We start from the raw sequence: 26,034 nt of genomic DNA, 5'->3' as shown, positions 1-26,034 counted from the left end.
CCATCATTACTGTTCGGTCTTTAAGACCTACTGTTTACTGCTATGCTAATGGATGTACCACATATGACTGAATAACTGTTCTGACTGAAAGACTGAAGTATTGTTTAATGAACTGATTTCATTACTGTAAGGACATTTCATTCATAACCTCTTTACGCATTATGTTATTCACTGGGCTTTAGCTCACTGTTTATATATATATGTAGGTGCTCAGCCACCAGACCGGAGCTAGGAGCGTAGGTTAGACTCCAGTTTTGTCAAGTCAGCCTTTGTGCCTCACTGCGAGGTTCCGAGCCTAACGTGTTAGGGCTTAGGGGTGTTTTACAATTCCCCCTTTTGTACTGTTTCACTGTTTTGTATAGACTGAATGTTTACCGTACTATTATCTAGGGTTGAGTCCCTAGTCTGAATGATTGTAAATATTGTGCATACCGTTCTGTACTGTTTACGTATAAATGTATGAAAAATCTTTTCATATAGACTGTCGTAGCTCATTGGGCATTGTTTATTTACTGTTTTGGCTTCCGCCAGGCCCTGTACTCTGTTTTACTGTATTACTGTCTTGCAGGCCTTCGGTAATCTCGGATTACTGGCCGGTTACGGTGCTAAACCCATAGGGCCGGGTTTGGGTCGTGACAAGTTTGTTATATATATATATCAAGTAGATCTTACTTTTCAGACCATATATGTTTTTTCCTAGCTTGTAATTGTTTTTTTAGCGAATTTGTTTTTAGTAGTTTGTTTTTTTGTTTGGTTGGGAAGGCCCTTATGGGTCTTATTTATGTAATGTTGTTTATTAATATAATATTTCCCATGTTCTCAAAAAATAAAAAGTTATATAAATTTCTATCTATATATATACATACACAAATATATAAATTTACAAAGGTCATAAACCCGTCATGTTTTTGTGTTAACATGTTACAAGCTAAAATAACGGGTTAGACGTGTCATTTTCGAGTTTCGAGGGTTCAACTCGAACACGACTTATTTATTATACGAGTTCATAGATCGTGTCATATACGTGTTCATGTTGAAAGCTGATCAACCTTAACCCACTAACTTCGTGCACTGTTCGAGTCATGTTATTGTGTCGTGTCGAGAATTTCCACCCCTATAAATAAGGATGGAACTAGGAGAAGACTATGGAAGGCCATGGCCTCCTGTTTCTATGAAAAATTATGTTTACCATAACACTTTTAAAATATATATATATATATATATATATATATATATATATCATTCTTCTAACATTTTATTTTATCTTTTTATTTTGTACAAAAAATTTATTTATTCTAATAGAGATTACTGCTATAGTATTTGATTTTTTTTTTTAATGTTTATATATATAATTTATATGTCATATTATATATACAAGTGTTTTTGTATATGTGGTGAAAAAAATTTATTTATCTTTGCCCCTCTGGTGATGAAATCCTAGTTCCGTCTCTACTCTATAAAAATGATACATTGATAACCATGTGACATAAAATATTTTATTATATATATAACTCACACATTTTAGAGCATTTCCAATCTAGTATCAGATACTTCATCAAATTTCAAATTTGATGAAAAGCCCCAAATGAGACACTTCATCAAATACACTGAACAATCAAGTTCCGAATGGGGCAATTGCTTGTGAGTTGTTTTGAGTTTGTTCATATTTATGATAACACCCTTCCAAATACACAGATTAACAAAACTAGTCCCTCTACAGTACAAAATTTGCAAAAACTTCCTCCCATTTCGGTTACCCCGACAAGTAACTGCCATTCCTTTCCAACCACACAAAAACAAATAATAATAATAAATAAATAAATAATACACAGTAATACATATTCTATCTGTTCCATTTCGTCCCCACAAAGATGTGATTTTATTTTATTTTTTCCCAGGAAAAAAAAAAAGTGAAAGATTCTAGGAAAACAAACATGTGTTCACGCCAAACCTCCTCAATCTTTCGCAAGAACCCTTCTTTTCTCTACAATTCTGACCGAAACCTTCGCGATTCGATGAGATTCCGGTGCGTTTTGGATCAAATTGTGCCCAAATTCGCGGTCTCCTCGTCACTGAGCTCTGTGTTTACGACAGGGAACGTGATCGCCGCCGCGGCAGCGTCTGGCTCCGGTTCGGTCCACGGTGCTGTGACGTCGGCCATCACTCATGTGGCGGTGACCGCCTTGGCGATTGCGTCGGGGGCTTGTCTTTCTACTAAGGTCGATTTCTTGTGGCCCAAAGTGGAGGAGCAACCTGGTTAGAGAGCTCTTACTTTTGTCTTTTCTTGCATTTTGTTCTTAAAACTAAAAAACTGCAAGCAATTCTCAGTTAACTGTGTTGCTTAATTTGAGATTAGTACTCTTTATGTTTCCTGGTTACTGTGATTATGTGCTTGTCTAGTAACTTCTGTGTTGTTCATAATTGCTTTGCTTTATGGGATAAGAAGTTATCATTTTCTTTAAGAGAAATAAGATTGTGAAATGAATTCTCAGTTAACTGTGTTGCTTAATATGAGATTAGTACTCTTTATGTTTCCTGGTTACTGTGAGTTATGTGCTTGTCTAGTAACTTATGTGTTGTTCATAATTGCTTTGCTTTATGGGATAAGAAGTTATCATTTTCTTTAAGAGAAATAAGATTGTGAAATGAATGATTGAATTCAAAATTTGAAAATTGAAATATTTTTTGAATCTGAAAAGACCAACAGTTGAGAGATTTGAAGAAAAAAAAAATCTGAATTCATAACTGCCCATGTAACTGGGATTGGATTTGGAAAAGATAAAAAATGTGAATGTGGGGCATAACTGCCCATGTAACTGCTAGTCTCCTATTGGGCTATTTCGGGAAAACTCAAAAATTGAGACGTCAACACCAACTCTAGCGTTCCATTTATAATAGCATAGATAGATAGATAGACAGATAGATGGAAGTTATGGATAGATCATAGATGGATGATATGAAAAAAAAATTAAAATAAAATACGAATATTATTAAATATTATACATGAGCTCAAAAAATAGTGAGAAACATTATTTAGGAATTAGATATTAGTTGAAGAGCTAATAGTCAGCTTTTTTATTTATTTTTAGTGGATAAATTTAAGTTGATAAAATTTGAAAAGTAGGATACTACTTTAATCTCTCACTATTTTAAGAAATAAGAAAATATTAAAAACAATTATTATATTTATTTTAACATTTATACTCTAATATTGTGTAAAAATTATTACAATTTCAATTTTATGATATAGTTTGAATTGAATATTATGAAAAGTATGTGATAGTTCTCAAAATTAACATATCAAGTATCAAACAAGTATCCGCAAATATTTGAGGAGTATCTATTCTGATATGGATACGATTCCTTTTAGAAGTATTCTTGCTTCATAGTTGCTTTCTATATATTGCAACTATGGCCTTCCTATATAATCTTCACAAAAGCATCAAAGGCATCTTTGGAGTGAGCTTTTTGCCTACAAAAATGAAAGCTTGGAAGAAACAATGAAAGACGAGATACAAAGCATGACTTGCTAGCTATTGGGAACTTAATTTCTTAAAACTGAGAGTGTGAGTGGAACACATTACCTAATGCTTTTTTGTTTTGTTTTTTTAAATTATGTTGTATTGGTTTGACTTCTAAATTATTATCTTGTAAGTTCATTATCTATACATTGCAGTTTGTTATGCCATGTTAACACTAATCAACACAATGCAGGCTCTCTTATACTGGATGGAGTAGATGTCACTGGGTATCCCATATTTAATGATGCAAAGGTTTACCATCTCTACTTCATTGTTGGATAGTATATACTCTATTGTTGAATTGTCTCTAAGACATCAAATCTTTGAAGGCAGGTGCAAAAGGCAATTGCATTTGCAAGGAAAGCTCACCATGGCCAGTTGCGGAAAACAGGAGATCCTTATTTAACTCATTGTATTCATACAGGAAAAATCATAGCAATCTTAGTTCCATCAAATGGAAAACGAGTATGTATCCTCGTTCTTGCTATTATGGTTCACGCTTGTAGCATCTAGTTCAACTTTGACAAATGTTTCAAACAGATACTGATCTGTTTTTTTTATTTTTTATTTTTTAAATTTTTTAAATTTTGGGGGAAAGCAGGAGAGGTATTCTAATGGGATATATGTTTGTGGACATGCATAGGCTTCTGCGCTCCTCATTTTGTGTGATCCTTGCATGAGTTGAATCATTGCTCAAAATTGTTCGGGTTATTATCTTGCAAGGGTCATGCTATTCATTTTGTTGTTCCAGTTTCCCTAGACCTTGTCTAAGGAGTTTATGAATTGAATGTATTTCCAACTTGATGGGAATTGTGGAATCATGCATAAATTGTTCCAGTGCATCACAAATACTTGTTACCAAAATTATATTAGTAATTCAGACACGTAGTCAATCATACGTGTTAGCTTTAAGACTTCCATATAATTATTTATAATAAAGTTGCTTAGATTTTTTTCTTGTTTTTGACTAGGCTTGATGCCAACTTTAGCTATTAGCTCGTTTTTATTCACATAAGTGTTACATTCTTGAATTCCTTTCATGAACCTATGTCCACCGTGTTATACGGTCTTGGATAGAACTGACCCCAAAAGCTAGCTAAAGAAGTGAGGGTGCCCTCATGCTTATATCATAGGCTTAATATTACTTTAGTACTCAGGTGATGTAGGACTTCGCTTCACACTCTCCCTCACGCCCAGTGTGCTCTGATACCATATTACATGGTCTTGGGTAGAACTCACCCCAAAAGTTAGCTATTAAGGTGAGGGTGCCCTTATATGGTTAATATTACTTTAGTACTCTGGTGATGTGGGAGTTCGCTTCACACCCTTCGTCACACCTAGTGTACTCACTCGGCAGCACCTGCGGCGTGCAAGCCAGGGACACCAGACATGCACCCTACCCATCCGTGAGTACTCCAGCTCTGATACAATGTTATACGGTCTTGGATAAAACTCACCCCAAAAGCTAGCTCAAGAGGTGAGGGTGCCCTCACGCTTATATGCTTAATATTAGCACTCAGCCGATGTGGGACTTCGCTTCACACACCGAATATAACAAAGGTAAGGATATGGGATATGCGTCCATTTTCTAATCGTATACCCAAATTAGATATTTGGATACTGTAATTTTTTATTATGTTTGTAGAAAAAGAAGTTCTACCCTCTCACATTAATGGGAGATAGAAATCATCTTTTTGATTAAATCTCATTATAAATTCTTAAATAATATCTTATGTCATAATATTATAGACCATACAATATTTTGAAATGTTCAAAACTAGTCCACATATCCATACTCAACTTTTAGATACATATAACTATATGCTAAGGTTTAAGGTTTAAGATTTTGGAGATCTGACACCTAGACACACATCCTCACCCGATACTCATACCCAAGTCCATGTCTTATATCATAGATTCAGATAGATCCTCCAAGTGGTTATCCCAATTTGTGTACTTCTCTCACTAGTTGAACATTTCTTTTATATCAAAGACTTGACCAAAAATTTCTTAGCCATTTTATCCTTTTTTCTTTCTTTTACCTCTTGAAAATTTCATAAATGATCAGGAAAAAAGACTATTTATACATAGCATTTACAAAAGTTATACTGATTTACCATCAAATGATTTAAGGGGTTGTGAACTATTAAATTTAGTCTTTTGAGTTTTCTTTTATGCATTTTTATTTCTATTTTTATACGTTCTTTTTTACTTGTCTTTTATGATAACATTATGTAGAGTAGATGAAAATTGTGTTTGCACACAATAGCCATCATTGATCAATGTGTCATTGACATGATTTAAGCAAGGCTTGATCCATTGGATTAGTTAAATCAATTTATTCACTGAAATCCGGACCAAATTAATAGCAATTATTCATTGAAAATAATGTTATACTTTTTATAACAAACAACTTTACAGTGATGATTATTCATTTTGGGATGTTGACTCCCTAACATTTCGAATGCTTGCTCAGCAGTGTGCATGCCAGATCAGTTGTTATAGTTATATCAAGAATCCATCACACGTTGTGATTCATATTACATTAGAGATCAACCTATAATGGTTTATCAATAATAGCTGTAGTATTTATATATTTGCTGATATGAGTGTGGAAGAGTTGGTATGTAACATTGAAAATTTCATTACACAATGTTAGTCACTGTTAAATTCAATATAAACCAAAAGAATTCTATAGGACCATAGAAAATACTGTGGAATATACTGAGAGATAATAGGATTACTGCCTTTCATTACAAGTATGTATGTATGTATATTTTAATCTTTACTTTAAGTAAAATACAGTATATGGTAAAGAAGAAATAATTGATGCTAGAACATCTTTTTTACAATGTGTAGCCTCATATAAGTTGTAGCATATGTATATTGCTTAAAGCAAATTTCGGTCCTATTGATTCCTTCACTGAAATAGCAATTGTGTGCTGCAGGCTGTTGATACAGTTGTGGCAGGGATTCTCCATGACGTGATTGATGATGCATGCGAAAGTTTGGACAGCATAGAGAGAGAGTTTGGTGATGATGTAGCAAAGTTAGTAGCTGGAGTTTCCAGGTTAAGTTATATAAATCAGGTAGAGTAAATTTGCAGCATCGGTATTCAAACTCGTCGATTTGTCTTGCAGCAAAAAAGGTTGAAATTGCAATCTCAATTCATTAAGAATTCATATTCCGTATTTCATGTATTATAATTGCCAGGAATATAGGGACAGACTTTATAATACTAGCTAGCCAGGGAATTCTTCAGTTTAAACTTTAAACTTATTAGTGGTGAGAGCTTTTAATATCATAGGTGTGATGGCAGATGTGGGGAAAATGGTCAAATGATGTTTTGAAGTTTCAATGTTGAAAACTTTAAATATGGTCAAATGATGTTAAATATACTGCTGCCTCAAGCCCATTTGATGAATCCTTTTCAGGCATTAGTGCAATGATTTCTCTCATCCTTACTGTTAGTACTCATATTGGGATAATTGTACTTTTTGTTCTTAGAGATCCCTGCACTGATTTTGCATCCTGTGAGATTGAACCACTGCCCCCTTTTTCCCCAGTTTATTTAGTTTTTCTATCTTGTATTTAACTGATAATTTGTTCTGCAGTTGTTACGAAGACACCGCAGGGTAAATTTGAGTCACAGTAACCTTGGTCATAAAGAGGTATAAGTTTTCAATCTACAATCTACATTGGTTCAACAACCAGCCATGCTATGGATGGTAGAATCTGGAATTATTGTGTAATACTTTAATTCTAAATTATACAAAATGAAGTTTATTCAATAATATCTACAGTGATATAAGTCGATAATACTGATTTTATAAATCCAAATCTGTTTGTGTACTACTCTCCTGTTAGAATTTACCTACACCTACCACCACCTACTACCACACCTACTACCACACCTACTACACCTACCACCAATTTACCCTCACCTACTCCTCACCTACTACCCAAACCCTCTCCTATATAATGAGCCACTCTGATTTGTAATATATAACAATCTTGTAATATATCAATCAATAATAATACATCAATTTATTTTACATGGTATCAGAGCAAGGTTAACAACCTAGTCATTCTGCTTCACCGGCGGGCGGCAATCTCGCCTTGGCCGCCCGCCGGACCTCTACACATACCTTGATCACTCTGCATGTGCTTCCTCCCCAGCTGCTGTCCAAGCACAAAACTCTCACAATCTCTCTCCTGTGCAGTCCGTGGACCACCGCTGCTGCAATATATTTTTGTCCGAACTTCCATCAATGGTAATCGAGCAGAAGTCAGCATCAGCCGGCTCTCTTCCCTACTGCACTCGCGGTTTCAGCCACCACTGCACTACCACCGCCATGACCACGCTGCTGATCTGCTGATAAATCCTTACTATTATTTCCCATCGCTTTCTATTCACAAGCTGCTGTTCTGATAGAGAGATTGCTCTTCCAAATGCCTGCTTGTAAGCTGCCTCCAGAGCCCCTGTGGTGCTGAAAGTCCAGCAAGATTCACAGTGGCCTTGATCTTGCTCTTGCCTTGTAACACCATAGCGTTGTGCAACTTTTTCGAAAGTAATTCCCATAGAAAGAAGACAATCTCGGGCTTGTGCAAAACTGTCCACTCTTGGGTTAACTTTGGGAAACTTTTCTTTTTTTTTTTTATTATTTTCCTCCATCGTTTGAAAACCCAGCTTTTCTTTTTTTATCACCCACCAACCCTTACTTTAAAACCACACTTTATTTTTTTATTATAAACCACACTTTTTGCAAAGCCCACGACACAGCTTTGCACATACCCTTTCTGATAACATTATTTTTCTTTATTTTTTATTTTTTTAATTCCATCCACTCCCTCTCTCTCATCCCTTTTTCTATCCACTAAACCCACTTTCATCATTTCTCTGATTCCATTACAAGCAACCCACGTGATTCTCTTCTTATTATTTCTTTTTTTTTTTTTTTTTTTCTTTCACTTTATTTTTTCATCTTTTTTTTTTCATTATTATTTCTTTGCCAAAAAAAAAAAAAAAAAAAGAGGAAGAAGACCAACTGCACACCAACTTATTTTATTCATGTCGGGGCTCACCCCGATCACCATTTTACACCACTTTACACAAAAAAAAAAAAAAAAAAAAAAAAAAACAAAAAACAAAAAAACAAAACAACCACACCCACAGTGGGATTTTTCTTTTCCCTTCTCTATTCTACTGCAGGTCTCTTCTTCTTACTTTTATCTTGGGTGTCCCGTGCCAGTCCGGTCTCCGTGTTTCCTTGTCCACTGAGCACGTTCACTCCCCCATACTCCTCCACTGCAGCATATGGCGGCCCTCCAAATCGAAACATAACGGTGGCCTTCCGCTTCAGCTCCTTATTTTCTGCCCTTAGCACGCTTATCTCTGCTCGCGCATCCTTATACATGCGTTGGAGCAGAGCCAGCTGGGAATTTAAATGCTGCACCTCATTTGTCCTACTCTGCAGCCGGTTCGACAAGTTTGTGACTGCCGTCATGCTTTCCACACATGCCTTCAAAGTATACTGATTGGCCTCCACATCCGACTGCACTGCCATTCTTTGCTCCACCGACCGCATCGGAAAGTTCAACGGAGCGAACACAGAGGTGTTTGGTTGAGGTTCACTGGTCTCCGCACCAGTTCTCTCTCTTGTTGACTCGTTCAGTTCGGGAAAGAGAGTAAGCAGACCACGGGAAGAAGAGGAAGAGGAGGCCATTGTCTGGGCAACAGAGTTTTTCAGACTCTCTCTCTCAGCACAACGAAGTTTTTTTCAGAGGTTTTTTCGCAGCTTTTCTCTGCCTCAGCCTCAGCCTCCGCCTCCGTCTTATAGCCGAGGCAGCCACGCGCATCGCGCGCCTCTTGCCACCAGCCGACAAACGGGCACGCAAGCCAAGGCGCCCACGTGCCTCGCCATCATGTCCGGCACACCTTTTGATAAATTGGGCACGCCTTTTGATGGCACGCCTTTTTAAAAAAAAAAATTGAGCGCACCTTTTGAGGATGCGATTTTTTATGGGTCCGACAAGACTCTGTAAACTGTCCCGACATTGATTCCGGTTAGCTCCTTTATGGGTCCGACAAGACTCTGTAAACTGTCCCGACATAGATTCCGGTTAGTTTCTACAAGGGTCCGACAAGACTCTGTAAACTGTCCCGACATTGATTCCGGTTAGTTTCTACAAGGGTCCAGCAAGACTCCGTAAACTGTCACAACATTGTCTTCTACAACGGTCCGACATGACCCCATAAACTGTCTTCTACAACGGTCCGACATGACCCCATAAACTGTCCTCTACACCGTTATGACACCACCATACAGTGTCCTCTACATGGTTATGACACCCCCATACAGTGTCCTCTACAACGTTATGACACCACCATTCAGTGTCTTCACCAATGGTCTGACACGACCATACAGTGTCTCCTATCCTTTTTTATTTTTATGTATTTTCTTGTTTTGTTACTCTCTCCAAACTCAAGTTGGTTAGTTTCTCTCATCCTTGAGTTTGCGGGGGGCTGTTAGAATTTACCTACACCTACCACCACCTACTACCACACCTACTACACCTACCACCAATTTACCCTCACCTACTCCTCACCTACTACCCAAACCCTCTCCTATATAATGAGCCACTCTGATTTGTAATATATAACAATCTTGTAATATATCAATCAATAATAATACATCAATTTATTTTACATCTCCTTTTTTTATTTCTTTCTTTCTTGGCTAAATGACCGCATAATAATATTAGATGATCTATGTCAATAACCTTAACAGAATATTCTGAAGAATCTAGTGGTGCTTTCAATTGCACACTTCACAGTGGATTGAAGCCTAATCTTATTAATGTGTTCTCAGGGCTGATGAAGTTGTCATCCTCCTTAATCTGTTAATTTTGCTAGTTTTAGCTTCTTAAGACGGTGTTGGTCATATATAATATAAATTCATCTTTCATAGTTCAATATGACATTGCTTATTATATTGTGTTTTTATTTATAAAACTGATTTGCATTTAACACTACATAACCCATGGTTCAAATTTATTTATCCAATGCATTCAAGAAGTCAAATAGATTTCTGAACAGCTTGATGGAGGGCTGAAACATGAGTTTAGTTGTTTTACTTGATTTATATAGTCACTCAGCAGTTGATTATGTTCAATGAAAATTAAGGAAAAATAATGTACATGGGTTTAGTTCTACCTAACTACATAATAAGGTGATATTAGAAGCGTGATCTCTTGGGTTCTGTAAAAGGATAATGCACTAATTCTAATCTTGTATTTCTGATGAGTTGCACTGTTCATTTGTCTTCTAGGCAAATAATTTACAAGTCATGCTCTTGGGCATGGTTGATGATCCACGTATGGTGCTGATCAAGCTTGCAGATCGTCTTCATAACATGAGAACCATGTAATGGCTCTAAACTCGGTTCATGTTCTTTTGCAGTTAATATGTAGTTGAATTTTGTAACAAGGCAATAAGGTTGAATATGGAGAAATAATATAGACAAAAAAGAGAAAAGAAATAACAAAGGTTTAACATGGTTCAACCAATATTAGCCTACATCCACACACGCAAAACCCTATGGGCTACATCTTTCATTCACTCAACTTAATACTCTTGTTTGCATGATACACCATATATATAGAGTGGGAGATGCAATCAAATCCCTTCAATTAAGGAATTGAAATAAATCAAAGATACATAAAATCATAATAAGCACAAATATGAGATCTCCATATATTCTGATATCTTATAGACTGATTTTGTTTTATTTCGTTCGAAATTTATTCCTTATTTTAAAATGATTATTACTTCTCTCTCCTAGAAAAATATTGCTATCATATGTATAATTTTGTTTTACCTTTGGCATTTGTGTTATTCTTCAAAGTCCATTTTGTGCTGTCATAAGCTTGATACCAGTCTTTAGGCCAAGAAAATTACTAATTATTGAAAGCTTATGAATCTTGTAGTGCTTAATTTCTTAGAGTTGCATGGTTGACCACACTGAAGTAATGCTGAAACATGGTTCTTACCCCTTGATGATGACTTTTCTGACAGTTATGCTCTGCCCTCAGCCAAGGCTCAAGCTGTCGCTCAGGAGACATTAGTTATTTGGTGCTCACTTGCTTCCAGATTGGGTCTGTGGGCTTTAAAAGCTGAACTGGAAGATCTGTGTTTTGCTGTAATTCAGGTGGGCTAATAATTTTTCAGTTGTTATTGAGCAAATGCCCTTGTATGGAGTAAAGGGAAATGTCGGGTAGGTTAACAGAAAAGTTATCTATGTTACATACAGCCTCAAATGTTCCGTCAAATGCGAGCTGACCTGGCATTAATGTGGAGCTCTAGCAACAGGGCAGGCAATCTGAGAAGAATATCTGCAAAAACCATCTCACTTGTGCCATCGAATGAAAAAGACTCGACTCTTAACTATGAAAGGTCCAAAGCGATATATGAGGACAACACGAGCATAAAGGTGAGATATTCAGTAGTTAATTATCGTTCCTTGTGCTTAATAAATAGGTCAAAACCTGTTTTTAAATGCCTTCATTCCTAAATAAGCTTTGATGATGCCAATAGTAATATTTGCATATATTTAAGATTTTGATTTCTTTTACCAAAGGAAATGAAAATTATTGACAAATTAAAACTCATTTTCTCTGAGTACCTACTTTGGATGAATGGTTTCACACTTTCTTAGTGACGCTCTAAATTTGCAATCAAATTAACTTTAAAAACCCCATTTTAACATTACATGTGACTTATTTCAAACATGAGGCGGACATACAGTCTGTTCAATACTGAGACTGTAATTAACTTTGTTGATGTGAATCAATTGGTAGCCTTTTCTCAGTGGTTATAGGCCATTAATTGTGTGCTTAAGAAAAACTTTTGTTCAATGACGGACAAGAGTCCATCTTTTGTGGCAGTTTCAATACATAAATCGTTATCTTTTGTGCAAATCCTTGTATCTACTGAATTGTGAAAAACAAATTCACATTCATGGAGTGACAGTATAATATGATTTGCTTTTAGATAATTCTCAATGCAAGTTTATCTTCCTTTCTTTTCTCATACTTCAGTGGGTATAGAGACACTAGGCTTGATTCCACCACGGGAAATAAGATTATGCATTCTTTTTAGATTTACTATGTGAGTACTTCTAAATCCCTTGAACACCTTCATCATGTTAGATACAGTAGCATAAATCAAAGGGATATCAGGGGTGAGGAACAGAGTTTATTGTTTTATGGATTTAATGATATTGCAAGTGTGCGCGTAAAAGTACACCCCGTTTGTCCCCCCCGCCCCCCTCCCCCCCAAATTAATTAGGTCAAGGAGGGGTGGATTGGGTATAGAGTCTACAGACTAAACCTTTGATCATAATCTGTGCAAAGTGGCTGCCCTTAGATTTGAACCCACTTTTATTGGGCCAAATTGTAACCACTAAACCAGTGGTGTGCAACATATTTCATGAATTTACTGAAATTCGTTACTAAAGTGGTGGTGGTAACAGAGAACTGATCGCACTTAAGGATAACGTAGTTTGAGGCTTATTCTATCTCAATTGATAGATGTGTTGCTTTTGATATTATATTTGTGCATTAATTTTTCTATCATCATTAACCTAAAAAATTACATGTACTTTCTGTTAGCAGGACCTTTTGCAGGCTGTACTTCCATTTGATCTCTTGTTGGATCGAAGAAAGCGAATTAAGTTTCTTCATAATCTTGAGACATGTTCAGAGTCTCAAGCAAAACCGAAGGTTGTAAGGGATGCTGGAATTGCTTTAGCATCAATGGTTGTGTGTGAGGAAGCACTTGAGCGGGAGTTGTTTATATCAACTTCGTACGTTCTGCTTATCAATTGTCATAATTCTGCATGTTGATACTTAGAATAGTTGATTTTTTCAAAAAGAATAAAAAAGAAATCACATTTTATATCAGTCTGCCACACATGGTGGTCATTGACTTTGCTTTCTGTTCTATGTTTGCAGTTATGTTCCAGGGATGGAAGTCACTTTATCTAGCCGTCTAAAAAGCTTGTACAGTATCTACAGCAAGGTATCAATGCAGTTTTGTACTGAATAGAGATTAACAGATATAATAACAACAAAATAGGAATGCAGTTTTTTTTCTCCACAAATCCAAGATCCAAACACAGCCTCATGGGGATTTTTTATTTTGCCTATGGCAGACATTAAACATTGTGCTTAAGCATATGTGGCATAATAATTGCAATTACATATGATGTACTCAAGGGATTCATTCATTTGTTAGTGACAAAAGTATCATGTTATGATATTTGTGTCCCTTGCGGAATTTCTGTAGTAACTTTTCCACCATCAAAAGTGTGTGCAAAACTAGTTTTTCCAGAACTTTTAGATTTTTATTCTTCATATCTTAACAATTGAAAAAAATAGATCGAAAAAAGAGAATAATGTTTTAATAAATTGGATTCTGATCGAAGGAGGACCATCTGTTTTTGGAATAAGGACTTCCGTTGACAAGTTTCAGTTACACATTGCTTGGCTCTTTCTTTTTCTTTTTTTTGTATATGTACTTTTACCTTTGTGCTTGTGTTATGGAATTTTGTCCTATTCTCTCTCTCTCTCTCTCTCTCTCTCTGTGCACGGCCATTCAAGCAGGTGCACACGTCTATCTTGTTAATTTATCATTTTGTATGTTCATTTTATCTTCGCTCCACCAAAGTTTTAATGGATAAACCCTGGCAGAGAATTCACATGATTGCTTATATGAACGATTATGTTTCTACTTTCACTTGTCATAGATGAAACGAAAAGATGTTGGCATCAATAAAGTATATGATGCCCGTGCATTGAGGGTAATCGTTGGTGATAAGAATGGGACTTTACATGGAGAGGCAGTTCAGTGTTGTTACAATCTACTCAACATTGTGCACAGGTGAGTGAAAAAAATTTTACTGGTCCCCTTTATCTTTGTTAAGCATGAAATTTGTTTGTACAAAAAATTGGTGATATGAACAGGGCGTCACTGCTGTTTTGTTTTTCAATGCCAAAATATGACTATTTTTATGGGAGATACCACAGAAACTTCTTCTTATGGGCTTCATATAATCAGTCAATAAGAATACATGGCATGAACAGCAGATCAATGGCTGAGAAGTCACTAACATTTCCTTTCACTATATGCAGGCTTTGGACCCCTATTGATGGTGAATTTGATGATTACATTGTCAATCCAAAGCCAAGTGGCTATCAGGTTACACTTCCCTTTTCGTTGTTTTCAGTATCAGTATAAGATGAGGATTCCAATCACTCACTGAGTTGACACAATGCCCTGTTCATTATTGTTCCATGTAATGGTGATTATTCCCTAGCAACCTGAGGATTTTTATAGGGAACTCGTTCTGAAATAAGAATATACATGTTAAACACCTGCACGGAAGAGCACCTTGCTGCAACTTTGAAAATAACGTGCACATTCCTTTCTACTATTGAACCACTTATCTGAAGATTTTGTCTTGACAATTTAATCATAATTTGTGGGGTTGATTGTACAAGCTAGATCACCTAATTTTAAAAAATATTAGCTATCATAGATTTAATTCCCCATACAGTTCTTGATCTAGCATGGATTAGCTCATTGGCAGTTCTACATGATCTGATAGAATGTTGTCGTCATATACTCCTTAAGTCTTTTTTTTTTTTTTTTTTGGTTGAAATTCAAGTCCTTTGTAAGCTTCACACATCTTTTCTTGGTGACTACTGTGTGCCAATCTTCTAGATGCATATAGGAAGTACATAAGTAATGAAAAATGTTCTGATACTATACAGATGATATTCAGTTAGATATATTGTCAACAAAGTCATTCCCAATTAAGTTCCATTCTTAATCTTAGTACAACTAAGTCAAGGTGTGTGTTAATGTCATGTTTTTTTACATACATACAAAGATATGACCTCCTTGATTACAGATGGCATGTTTCCGGAGAATATATTGTTTTTGTCCCGATTTGAGAATTGAGAACATTATTTTCAATTTCTATGCCAGAAACTACAATAGTCATTTTTTTTGTATTCCCTAGAAACGTAGTATGAAAAAGGGTCAATATGAATTTGTATGAGGATTGATTATGTATGCAAAAACCTTGTTGGATTATTATTGTCAGAATAGTTAGTGTTTTTTATTTTATATTAGTGAGGGTACTATTGTCATATGGTTATATTTTTAGTTCTAACATAAGTGTTAAGGTTTAGGGTTAATTAACAATCTGATACCTATCTTGTTTAATTCTTCTCTTTTCCTCTTCTTCTTCTTCTTTAACCCTAAACCCTAATTTCTTATACTCTGCATTCTAACTAATATGAATATGTACATAAATACATTTATGCATAGTGAATATGTTTGTGTATGTATCTTTCTTGGCTATTCTCTTTCCAAACCGCTTTCCAAACCCTGACTTTCCTTTTTCTAATCTCAGTCTCTGCACGCTGCAGTACAAGGTCCTGACAACTCTCCTTTGGAAGTTCAAATACGAACACAGGTGCCAATCTTCTCCCAATCTTGCAAGGTCAATTTCATTTCCGTATCCATTTGATTTAACTGATGGTAATATTTGCTGCTACTGTTTTAGAGGATGCACGAGTATGCTGAACATGGACTTGCTGCACATTGGCTTTATAAAGAAACTGAAAGCAAGTTGCCTTCCGTGGGCAGCATTGATGATTCTGAAGTAACAGTGTCCTCGTATATCTCAGAAGATATGGGGTATCAGAGTTCAAATGAAGATGATTCATTTTGGAAATATAGTGCCTTGAAGGCAGGGCATCCAGTCCTTAGAGTAAAAGGAAGTCATTTGCTTGCTGCTGTTATTGTCAGGTTGGTAACCTCTAAATTACATGCAGCAAATGACATGCGTTTCACTTGTTGACTTTTTACATGATTGTTGCATTTCCAGAGTAGATAAAGGTGGAAGAGAACTGCTTGTTGCTGTGAGTTTTGTACTACCGGCTTCTGAAGCAGTAGCTGATAGGAGATCTTCTTACCAAATAAAGCGATGGGAAGCTTATGCAAGGCTATATAAAAAGGTTAAATAAATTGAATAGAAGCTTCATCATCTAAAATGGGTCAGATAGCTTTTTAGAAATTTATATCATTTCTTCATGGCTTGTTATTTAATTTTCAGAGTTCCTTGATTCACAAAAAGAATGGCCATTTTGATAAGTAGCCTGATTTTGAAGGAAAAAAACTACTCACCATATCAAGTAGGTGACATATAATCAGAACTGTCTGAGATATGATTTGATCATGTTCTGGATAAACTTCATTTGTTAATGCTAGTGCTTGGAGAAGAAAGGCAAAAGGTAAAAAGGATGCACAATATAGAGGTAGTATTCCTGAAAACACATAATGCTCCAGAATTTAGCGTTAGACAAAGAGGATAAGTGGCAGCATGGATTATAATCCAAGAGTCTGACCAAAACACTGTTGATGATGAATGTTTCCCATATTTCACCAGTTTATACACACAGGTTCAGAGATCATTTCTAGAAATTAGGTCCAAATGTCCATCTTTCTTGTTCTTCCTTTACTTATCTTCTTATTCTAAAAAGTTGTGAAATCTTTAGTCAAGTGTTTTTTTAGAAAACACTGAAGTAACTATCTTGTTTATCGTACTCGGACTAACTAAAAATTGGTCTTTAGGTATCTGACGAATGGTGGTGTGAACCAGGACACGGAGATTGGTGTACTTGCCTTGAAAAGTACACACTTTGTCGAGATGGTATGTACCACAAGGTATGTTCACCATGCTTTTCCTTTTCGCCTATTTCTTTTTCATTTTTATTCTATCGTGATTTTTGAGAGAGTATATGTTAGCATTAGAGTGGCCATATAAGAATGTTACAAAACTTGACCCCAATACACAAATTCCATGTGCTGTAAGAGTACAAAAACGAATTTTACTAAATTGCTAAATGGCAAGCAAGGAGGCACATGATGTTGTAAAGTCAACAGCAATGTGAAAACCTTCAAGTTGAGGCATGACTGAGCAAAATGGTCCATGGCTCTTTCCCTTGCATTTTAAAAACATTCTAAAACCATGAAATTTCTTGCAATTATGGTGTGTGTGTACAGTCCCAGGATGATGCAGGTCAAAACTTGACAATTGAGTGTGGTGCTACTTATAATTGTTGTACAGTTGGAACGTCAATAGACTGACAAAGGATTGTGAGGTTTTTCAATAAGAATAAGTGAAATTTGATTCTAAGAGTAAACAGATTGTTGGAAGTTTCAGACAGCTGGTATTTACAATTATTGAAACCCCATGGAGAAAACTTTTAGTGTTGGGGAAGGTGAGCATTTGAAAATGATTTGGGTTGAAAAATAAGAAGAATGTCAATTATTTATGATTAAAACAGAAAACATGTAACTGCTCAAAATGAAGAAGAATAAAATTTCTCTAGGCTTTGCCCCCTTAATGTCACGTCGGGTTTGACCCCCAAAGGCTAGGTTGCATCACACCTCACATGAGGCTTCAGAATTATCCCCTAGGCTTGGTGGCACACCGCTCGGTATAGGGTACTTGGTCGAATTTCTTCAAATATTGAAATATTACAACCGGAGATGAATAAAGACAAAATAATGGCATGTTCCAAATATTTATTGTGATGTTAGAGTTTGATGACACATCCCAAATGGTGGCTATAGACGTACTTTCCTTTATTTATGTCTGTGTCAGCTTGATTTTGCTGCTTCTGTTGGCATTTGGCCCTGAATTAGAATCATAAATCATCAAACATGCACTACTTGTATTAGCATTTTGTTAGTTAATAATAACATAATCTTCGCTTCTAATTCTGTTGCATTAAGAAAATATGTTAAAAAGTATTGTATTTGCTGGAAATTGTGTTCATGCATATAATATGATAGTGGTGTTGGTGGTAGATAGTGGCATGTATAGAATATGATAGTGGTGTTGGTGGTAGATAGTGGTATGTATAGAATATGATAGTGGTGTTGGTTGTAGATAGTGGCATGTATAGAATATGATAGTGGTGTTGGTGGTAGATAGTGGCATGTATATAATATGATAGTGGTAGATAGTGGTAATATATAATATGTAAGTGGCATATAATGGGTTATGATGATGTTTGTAATATCTCCTATATAAGGAGTGTCATTTGGTCTTGTAAGATAAGAAGTTTTGAATATAACAGAAATATATTCCTTCTTCCTCATATTTTCGGAGTTCTTCTTCTTCATATTTTCTAAGTTGGTATCAGAGCAACAAAAAACACAGCAGCCCTAAAACCGTCATAGCCATGTCGGAAGTCACGTTCGGAACCACTTCAACCCCTGCCGCTGCCATTCCGGTGAAAACGTCCAACTCTCACTCTGTCCAAATCACCACCATCCGCCTAAATGGTGATAATTTTCTCCGCTGGTCACAATCTGTCCGGATGTATATCCGTGGGCAAGGAAAGATCGGTTACATCACTGGTGACAAGAAGGCTCCTGCTGTTAATGATCCGCTGTTCGACAATTGGGACGCTGAAAACTCCATGGTTATGACATGGTTGGTCAATTCCATGGAGGAGGATATAAGCTCTAATTACATGTGCTATACTACTGCACAAGAATTGTGGGATAATGTTAGTCAGATGTATTCTGACCTAGGAAATCAATCTCAAGTTTTCGAATTAACTTTGAAGTTGGGAGAGATTCGTCAAGGAGATGATTCCGTCACCAAATATTTCAATTCGTTGAAAAGGTTGTGGAAGGATCTTGACATCTTCAACACATACGAATGGAAATCGGTTGACGACTGCAACCACCACAAGAAAACTGTGGAAGACAGCCGTATTTACAAGTTTCTTGCCGGCCTCAACATTGAGTTCGATGAAGTGCGATGAAGAATTATTGGCAGACCTCCTCTCCCATCCATTGGCGAAGTATTTGCCGAAGTCAGAAGGGAAGAGAGCCGAAGGAGCGTCATGCTTAAGAAAAAAGGTAATGGTGAATCAATTGAAATTTCTGCTTTAATTAGCGATGCTGCGGCCAACAAGGCTGCAAATTACCAGCGCAGGTTTGATGATAAGCCACGGATCTGGTGTGATTTTTGCAACAAGCCTCGCCATACACACGAAACGTGTTGGAAGATTCATGGCAAACCTGTCAACTAGAAAAGCAGCAAACAAGGAGAGAAGAATCGTGGCTTTCCTACCGCTAATGAAGCCGATTCAGGTCCCTTCAACAAAGAGCAGATTGATCAACTCTTAAAGCTGATAAAATCCAACTCCTCAACCGGTACTCCTAGTGTTTTGTTGGCACAAACAGGTAGAAATCCTAAAGCCTTCTCTTGCCTAAACTTCTCTCCGTGGATCATAGATTCCGGTGCCTCCGATCACATGACTAGTTTTTCCCATTTATTTAGTACATATTTCCCTTGTTCTGGTCATGACAAAATCAGAATAGCCGATGGTAGTTTTTCACCTATTGCAGGAAAAGGATTTATTAAACTAACTGAGAAAATTAATCTCAATGCTGTTCTTCACGTCCCCAACTTAGCCTGTAACCTTTTGTCTGTCAGTAAACTATCTAAGGATTCTAATTGTCGTGTTACATTTTTTGAATCCCATTGTGAATTTCAGGACCAGAACTCAGGGATGATGATTGGGCGTGCTAGGATGCTTGAAGGTCTTTACTACTTTGATGAAGTACCTGTTAGTAATAAAAAAGCTCAGAGCTTTAATAGTACCAGTTCAATCTCTGTTCGAAAAAAAATAATGCTATGGCACTATAGGCTAGGGCATCCTAGTTTTCTTTATCTGAAACATTTATTTCCAGAATTATTTAAAGGGATTGATTGTTCTTCTTTTCATTGTGAAAGTTGCATTTTTGCAAAATTTCATCGCTCTACTTATTTGCCAAAACCTTACCAGGCTTCAAAACCTTTTTATTTGATTCATAGTGATGTTTGGGGCCCTTCTAAAATCACTACTCTTTCTGGTAAAAGATGGTTTGTTACATTTATTGATGACCATACCCGCTTATGTTGGATTTATTTGATGAATAAAAAATCTGACGTGAAAAATTTATTCACAAATTTTTACAATATGATTGAAAACCAATTTCAAACCAAAATTGGTATTTTACATTCTGATAATGGAACATAATATTTCAATGAGCAGTTGGGTGAGTTTTTTGAAAAAAAATGGGATTTTTCATCAATCTACATGTCGGGATACCCCTCAACAAAATGGCATTGCAGAACGAAAAAATAAACATCTACTTGAAGTAGCACGTGCTATAATGTTTTACATGCATGTTCCTAAATATTTATGGGGTGAAGCAATTTTAACAGCCTCTTATTTGATAAACAGGATGCCTACAAAGGTGTTAACATACAAAACACCTTTTGATTGTCTCAAAACTTTTTTTCCTGACACAAGGTTGTTTTCTGATTTACCCGCCAAAGTTTTTGGATGTACTGCTTATGTTCATGTTCCCAGTCAATTTCGTTCAAAACTTGACCCCCGTGCTATAAAATGTGTTTTTTTGGGTTATTCCTCAAACAAAAAGGGGTATAAGTGCTTCGATCCTCAAAACAAGAAATTTCATGTGAGTATGGATGTGTCATTTGTGGAAACAAAATCCTATTTCCCCAACACTTCTCTTCAGGGGGAGACAAGTGGAGTAGAAGACCCTTTTTGGGATATTTCTATCCCGCTCCCCAATGTCATTTATCCTACACAAAAACCACATCTGTCTGATAATGATCACTTAGGAGAACCAAGTTCTATGGTGCCTAGTCAAGAAGATTCTTGTTTAGGGGGAGAAGTACTACAAAATGATCTAAATCCTGAGCTTCAGGTTTATACTAGGAAGCGATTTCATCTGAGGAATAATGACCCGAATGTCCATCCTAATGACCCGAATGTCCACCCGAGTTCTGGCATCGAAATTTTAGGTAATCCTATTCCTTCTATTTCCGACCTTGATGTACCTATAGCAATTAGGAAAGGTGTCCGAAATTGCATTAAACATCCTATTGCAAATTACCTCTCCTATCAAAGACTGTCTAAAAACCATAGAGCTTTCACATCTAGGATTTCACACTTGTTTGTTCCAAGGAATATACAGGAAGCATTGGATGATCCGAATTGGAAATTAGCAGTCATGAAGGAGATGAATGCTTTAAGGAGAAGTGGTACTTGGGAGATAGTTGATCTACCCAAAGACAAGAAAACAATTGGGTGTAAATGGGTGTTTACGATAAAATGTAACGCAGATGGAAGCGTTGAGAGATACAAGGCGAGACTGGTAGCTAAAGGCTTCACTCAAACTTATGGGATCGACTATCAGGAGACGTTTGCTCCTGTTGCTAAAATAAATTCCATCAGAGTACTGTTATCTCTTGCAGTAAATTCAGATTGGCCTCTACATCAACTTGACATTAAAAATGCATTTCTCAATGGTGATCTTGAAGAGGAGGTGTTCATGAGCCTACCGCCGGGTTTTGAGCAGAGACTTGGAAGTGACAGAGTATGCAGATTGAACAAGTCATTATACGGACTCAAACAATCACCAAGAGCGTGGTTTGAACGCTTTGGGAAGGCAGTTATCAGTTGTGGCTTCTCGCAGAGTCAAGCAGATCACACAATATTTTATAAACATTCAAAAAACAGTAAAATTATAATTTTGATTGTTTATGTTGATGATATCATTTTAACTGGTAATGATGAAGCAGAGTTAGCAGCCCTCAAAGAGAAACTCGCAAAAGAATTTCACATTAAGGATCTGGGAGCCCTCAAGTATTTCCTCGGAATGGAATTTGCAAGATCCAAGGAAGGTATATTCGTTAATCAGAGAAAATATGTTCTTGATCTCCTTGGAGAAACAGGTATGCTTGGTTGTAAGATGGCGGAGACTCCGATCGAGCCTAACTTGAAGTTACAAGCTGCTAAGGCTGAAGAAGTCAAAGAGAGAGAACAATATCAGCGACTTGTAGGGAAATTGATTTACTTGTCTCATACGCGGCCTGATATTGCCTTTGCAGTCAGCATGGTAAGTCAGTTCATGCACTCACCAGGGGCAGAGCACTTTGAGGCCGTTTATAAGATCTTAAGATATTTGAAAGGAACTCCAGGGAGAGGCTTACTATTCAAGAAACATGGACATCTTCAAGTTGAAGTATACACAGATGTAGACTGGGCAGGAAGTGTTACAGACAGGAGATCAACATCCGGATACTGCTCCTTTGTAGGTGGGAACCTAGTTACATGGCGGAGTAAAAAACAGAATGTAGTAGCTAGAAGTAGTGCAGAAGCAGAGTTCAGAGCTGTTGCCCATGGAATCTGTGAAGTAATGTGGATTAAAAGAATTCTTGAAGAATTAAAGCTTTCTCACCCGACACCTATGAAGGTCTATTGTGACAACAAAGCAGCTATATCTATAGCTCATAATCCAGTTCTACATGATCGCACAAAACATATAGAAGTGGATAAACATTTCATCAAGGAGAAAATCAATGCTGGCATAATCTGTATGACCTACCTTCCAACAGGTGAACAATTAGCTGATGTGCTAACGAAGGGACTACACAAGAAGCAATTTGATAAGCTGACTAGCAAGCTGGCTATGGAAGATATCTTCAAACCAGCTTGAGGGGGAGTGCTGGAAATTGTGTTCATGCATATAATATGATAGTGGTGTTGGTGGTAGATAGTGGCATGTATAGAATATGATAGTGGTGTTGGTGGTAGATAGTGGCATGTATAGAATATGATAGTGGTGTTGGTGGTAGATAGTGGTATGTATAGAATATGATAGTGGTGTTGGTTGTAGATAGTGGCATGTATAGAATATGATAGTGGTGTTGGTGGTAGATAGTGGCATGTATATAATATGATAGTGGTAGATAGTGGTAATATATAATATGTAAGTGGCATATAATGGGTTATGATGATGTTTGTAATATCTCCTATATAAGGAGTGTCATTTGGTCTTGTAAGATAAGAAGTTTTGAATATAACAGAAATATATTCCTTCTTCCTCATATTTTCTGAGTTCTTCTTCTTCATATTTTCTAAGTGTATTGTATTACTGTGCAGCAAGACCAATTTCAGCGGCTACTACCAACCTTCATTCAGGTCATTGATTTGACAGAAAAGGAGGAAACTGAATACTTGGCGGTTATGTCCGCTGTTTTTGAAGGCAAACAGGTTACTTCTGACATTTCTGACTATGACTGTTATGACAGCCCTGTCTCCAAGTCTTCTACCTCAACTCCTGCGGAAGCTGGCATCAATAACAAGGTATTTTTTTTATTTATGCGTCTGAATATAAGAAGCACAAACACCGACAAAGTACAACACGGACACGCCGACACGATAATTTTCAAAAAATGCAGGATACAATACATGGAGGACATGTGCAAAGTATATATTTCTATATTTATTAAAGGTCATATTACATATGTGAATATCATTCAAAGACAATAATGAAAAAATGCAACATAATAGTAATTGGATTTCTATAAATTTAAATTTTTGTTCTTTAAACGCTATATCTTTAAGTTATTTTGTTTAAACTTATAATTAGTTTCATTTGTGTCTAATTGAAGTACATGTGTGCCCAAGCAATGCACACATGTCTGAATAGTGTTTGGGGGTATATATATATATATATTTATTTTAAATACAACACATTTTGATAAGTGTTGAAATGTGTCAGGATGTGTCCAACACGAACACACTACACTTTTAGAAGTGTCTGTACTTCTTAAGTCCAAATCATTAAGGTGGAAACTTATATGAACCGTTGTCACCTTCACACATTGTTACCTACCTACAACCCCAACCTTGTTGCCTAAATAAATGGAGAAATGCTATAAAGAGGAGTTTATAGTTCTCATTGTGATTTTTTTCCTAGACTGATGATTATTACTGGTAAAATGTGTATTGTAGGTGAAACTACTGAGGACAATGCTTCAGTGGGAGGAACAGCTGAGGTCGGAAGCGGGTAATCGGAAATCGGTAGCTCTTGGAGAAGTAGTGATAGTATGTTGGCCACACGGTGAAATAATGAGGATGAGGAGTGGTAGCACTGCTGGAGATGCTGCTAGAAGAGTAGGCCTTGATGGAAAGCTGGTCTCAGTAAATGGTCAGCTTGTATTGCCCAACACTGAGCTCAGAGATGGAGATATAGTTGAAGTCAGAATGTAAATAACTTAATTAATTAAATTAAATCTGTATTCATCAGTACAGTTATTAGTAGGTACATAGCTTAAAAAAAGAAAAAAAGAAAAAAAACATAATTGTATTATAGGAAGGGCACAAGATCACGTGTTTTGATTAGTGAAAGGTTCAATAGAAGCCGCAAGGCTAAAGTCAGTATGGCTGTCTCTAATGTCAATTTTATTGCTAGAACTAGAATTGACACAAAATTCTTGGCTTATTCAAATCAAATTTCAGCTCTGCAGCAATAGAATATTGTTGTAAAATATGTATATGTTAAAAATATGTATATCTTGTTTTATTTTCTAATGGTGTATAGTACGAGAATTCAATTGTACACACCTGGTTATATCTCTAGTGTACACACCTGGTTACCGGTTTGATGGTGTTTTGTTAAATTATGTTGCGGTTTGAAGTAGTTGTGACCCATTTATAACAAATCAAATTAGGTTATTCAGATTCATTTTTTTAAGATTTAACGACTAAAAGTGATATAAATTATTTTGAACTCCTCATTTTTTAGTTTTTTTTTTTATTAGAATAATAATTTCAAACGAAATTATTAAAAAGGACATCAATCAGCTTGTTTGTTTTCATTTTTTAAAAAACACTTTTCAGAAAAATTCTACTTTCTTTTTTTTCGTGTTTTTTTTTATTGATTTTTTTTAATATTTTAAGCAATTTTTTGATATTTTATACATACCTAACATAAATATACCTAAAAAGTAAAAAAATTGTAAAAAAAATCTTTTAAAAAATTACTAAATACCAAAAATACAAAAAAAAATACAAGAATTTAGTACATTTTTTGTATTTTTATGAATTTATTAATTTTTTAAAATATTTTTTCACAAATTTTTTACTTTTTAGATACATCTAAGTAAGGTGCATCTAAAAAAATAAAAATAAAAAATTGTTTAAAATTTTAAAAATATTCACTAAAAACAAAAAAATACGAAAATTAAAAAATTCAATTTTCAAAAAACTTAATCCAGAAAACTCAAACCAAACACACTGAATAATTTTGAAACGTTGGGCGTGTTTGGTTTGTGTTTCGAGATAAATTTTCAAAAAAAAAAATTAGGGAGAAAGTTTAGAAAAAATTTTGGTTTTGGTTGCATATTTTGAAAATAGTTTTGGAGTTTGGAAGTTGGGGATGAATTGATGTTTTGTTATAGTTGAGTAGATACATGTGAGAGAGAGAAAAAATGATTGAGAATGAGAGAGGAGAGAGAAAGTGATTTTAAAAATTTAGTTAGAAAAATTTCCAACC

At 35.9% G+C, this 26,034-nt stretch overlaps 1 protein-coding gene across 4 annotated transcripts; it reads left to right on the top strand.

Moving 5' to 3' along the window:
- Positions 1–1,845: 1,845 nt before the first annotated feature.
- On the top strand, positions 1,846–25,027 carry LOC114274175 (uncharacterized). Of its 4 annotated transcripts, none has more exons than XM_082885719.1 (18): positions 1,846–2,256; positions 3,715–3,773; positions 3,855–3,986; positions 6,470–6,610; positions 7,136–7,192; positions 10,853–10,947; positions 11,599–11,731; positions 11,834–12,013; positions 13,197–13,387; positions 13,536–13,602; positions 14,330–14,463; positions 14,715–14,781; positions 16,004–16,066; positions 16,157–16,401; positions 16,481–16,610; positions 17,227–17,319; positions 23,637–23,840; positions 24,492–25,027. In XM_082885719.1, exons 1-18 carry the CDS (start codon positions 1,935–1,937, stop codon positions 24,747–24,749), a joined length of 2,571 nt encoding a protein of 856 aa, XP_082741845.1. In that variant the 5' UTR covers positions 1,846–1,934; the 3' UTR covers positions 24,750–25,027. The 4 variants fall into 4 exon arrangements, with proteins under 4 accessions (XP_082741845.1, XP_082741841.1, XP_082741852.1 ...); XM_082885715.1 differs by having other exon boundaries at positions 1,863–2,256; positions 13,194–13,387; XM_082885726.1 differs by having other exon boundaries at positions 1,866–2,256; positions 3,851–3,986; positions 13,194–13,387.
- Positions 25,028–26,034: the final 1,007 nt, after the last annotated feature.

The sequence above is a fragment of the Camellia sinensis genome, chromosome 1 (assembly GCF_055761805.1).
Source record: "Camellia sinensis isolate YWXY chromosome 1, ASM5576180v1, whole genome shotgun sequence".
Classification (NCBI taxonomy): domain Eukaryota; kingdom Viridiplantae; phylum Streptophyta; class Magnoliopsida; order Ericales; family Theaceae; genus Camellia; species Camellia sinensis.
This window is presented reverse-complemented; position numbering and strand designations above follow the sequence as displayed.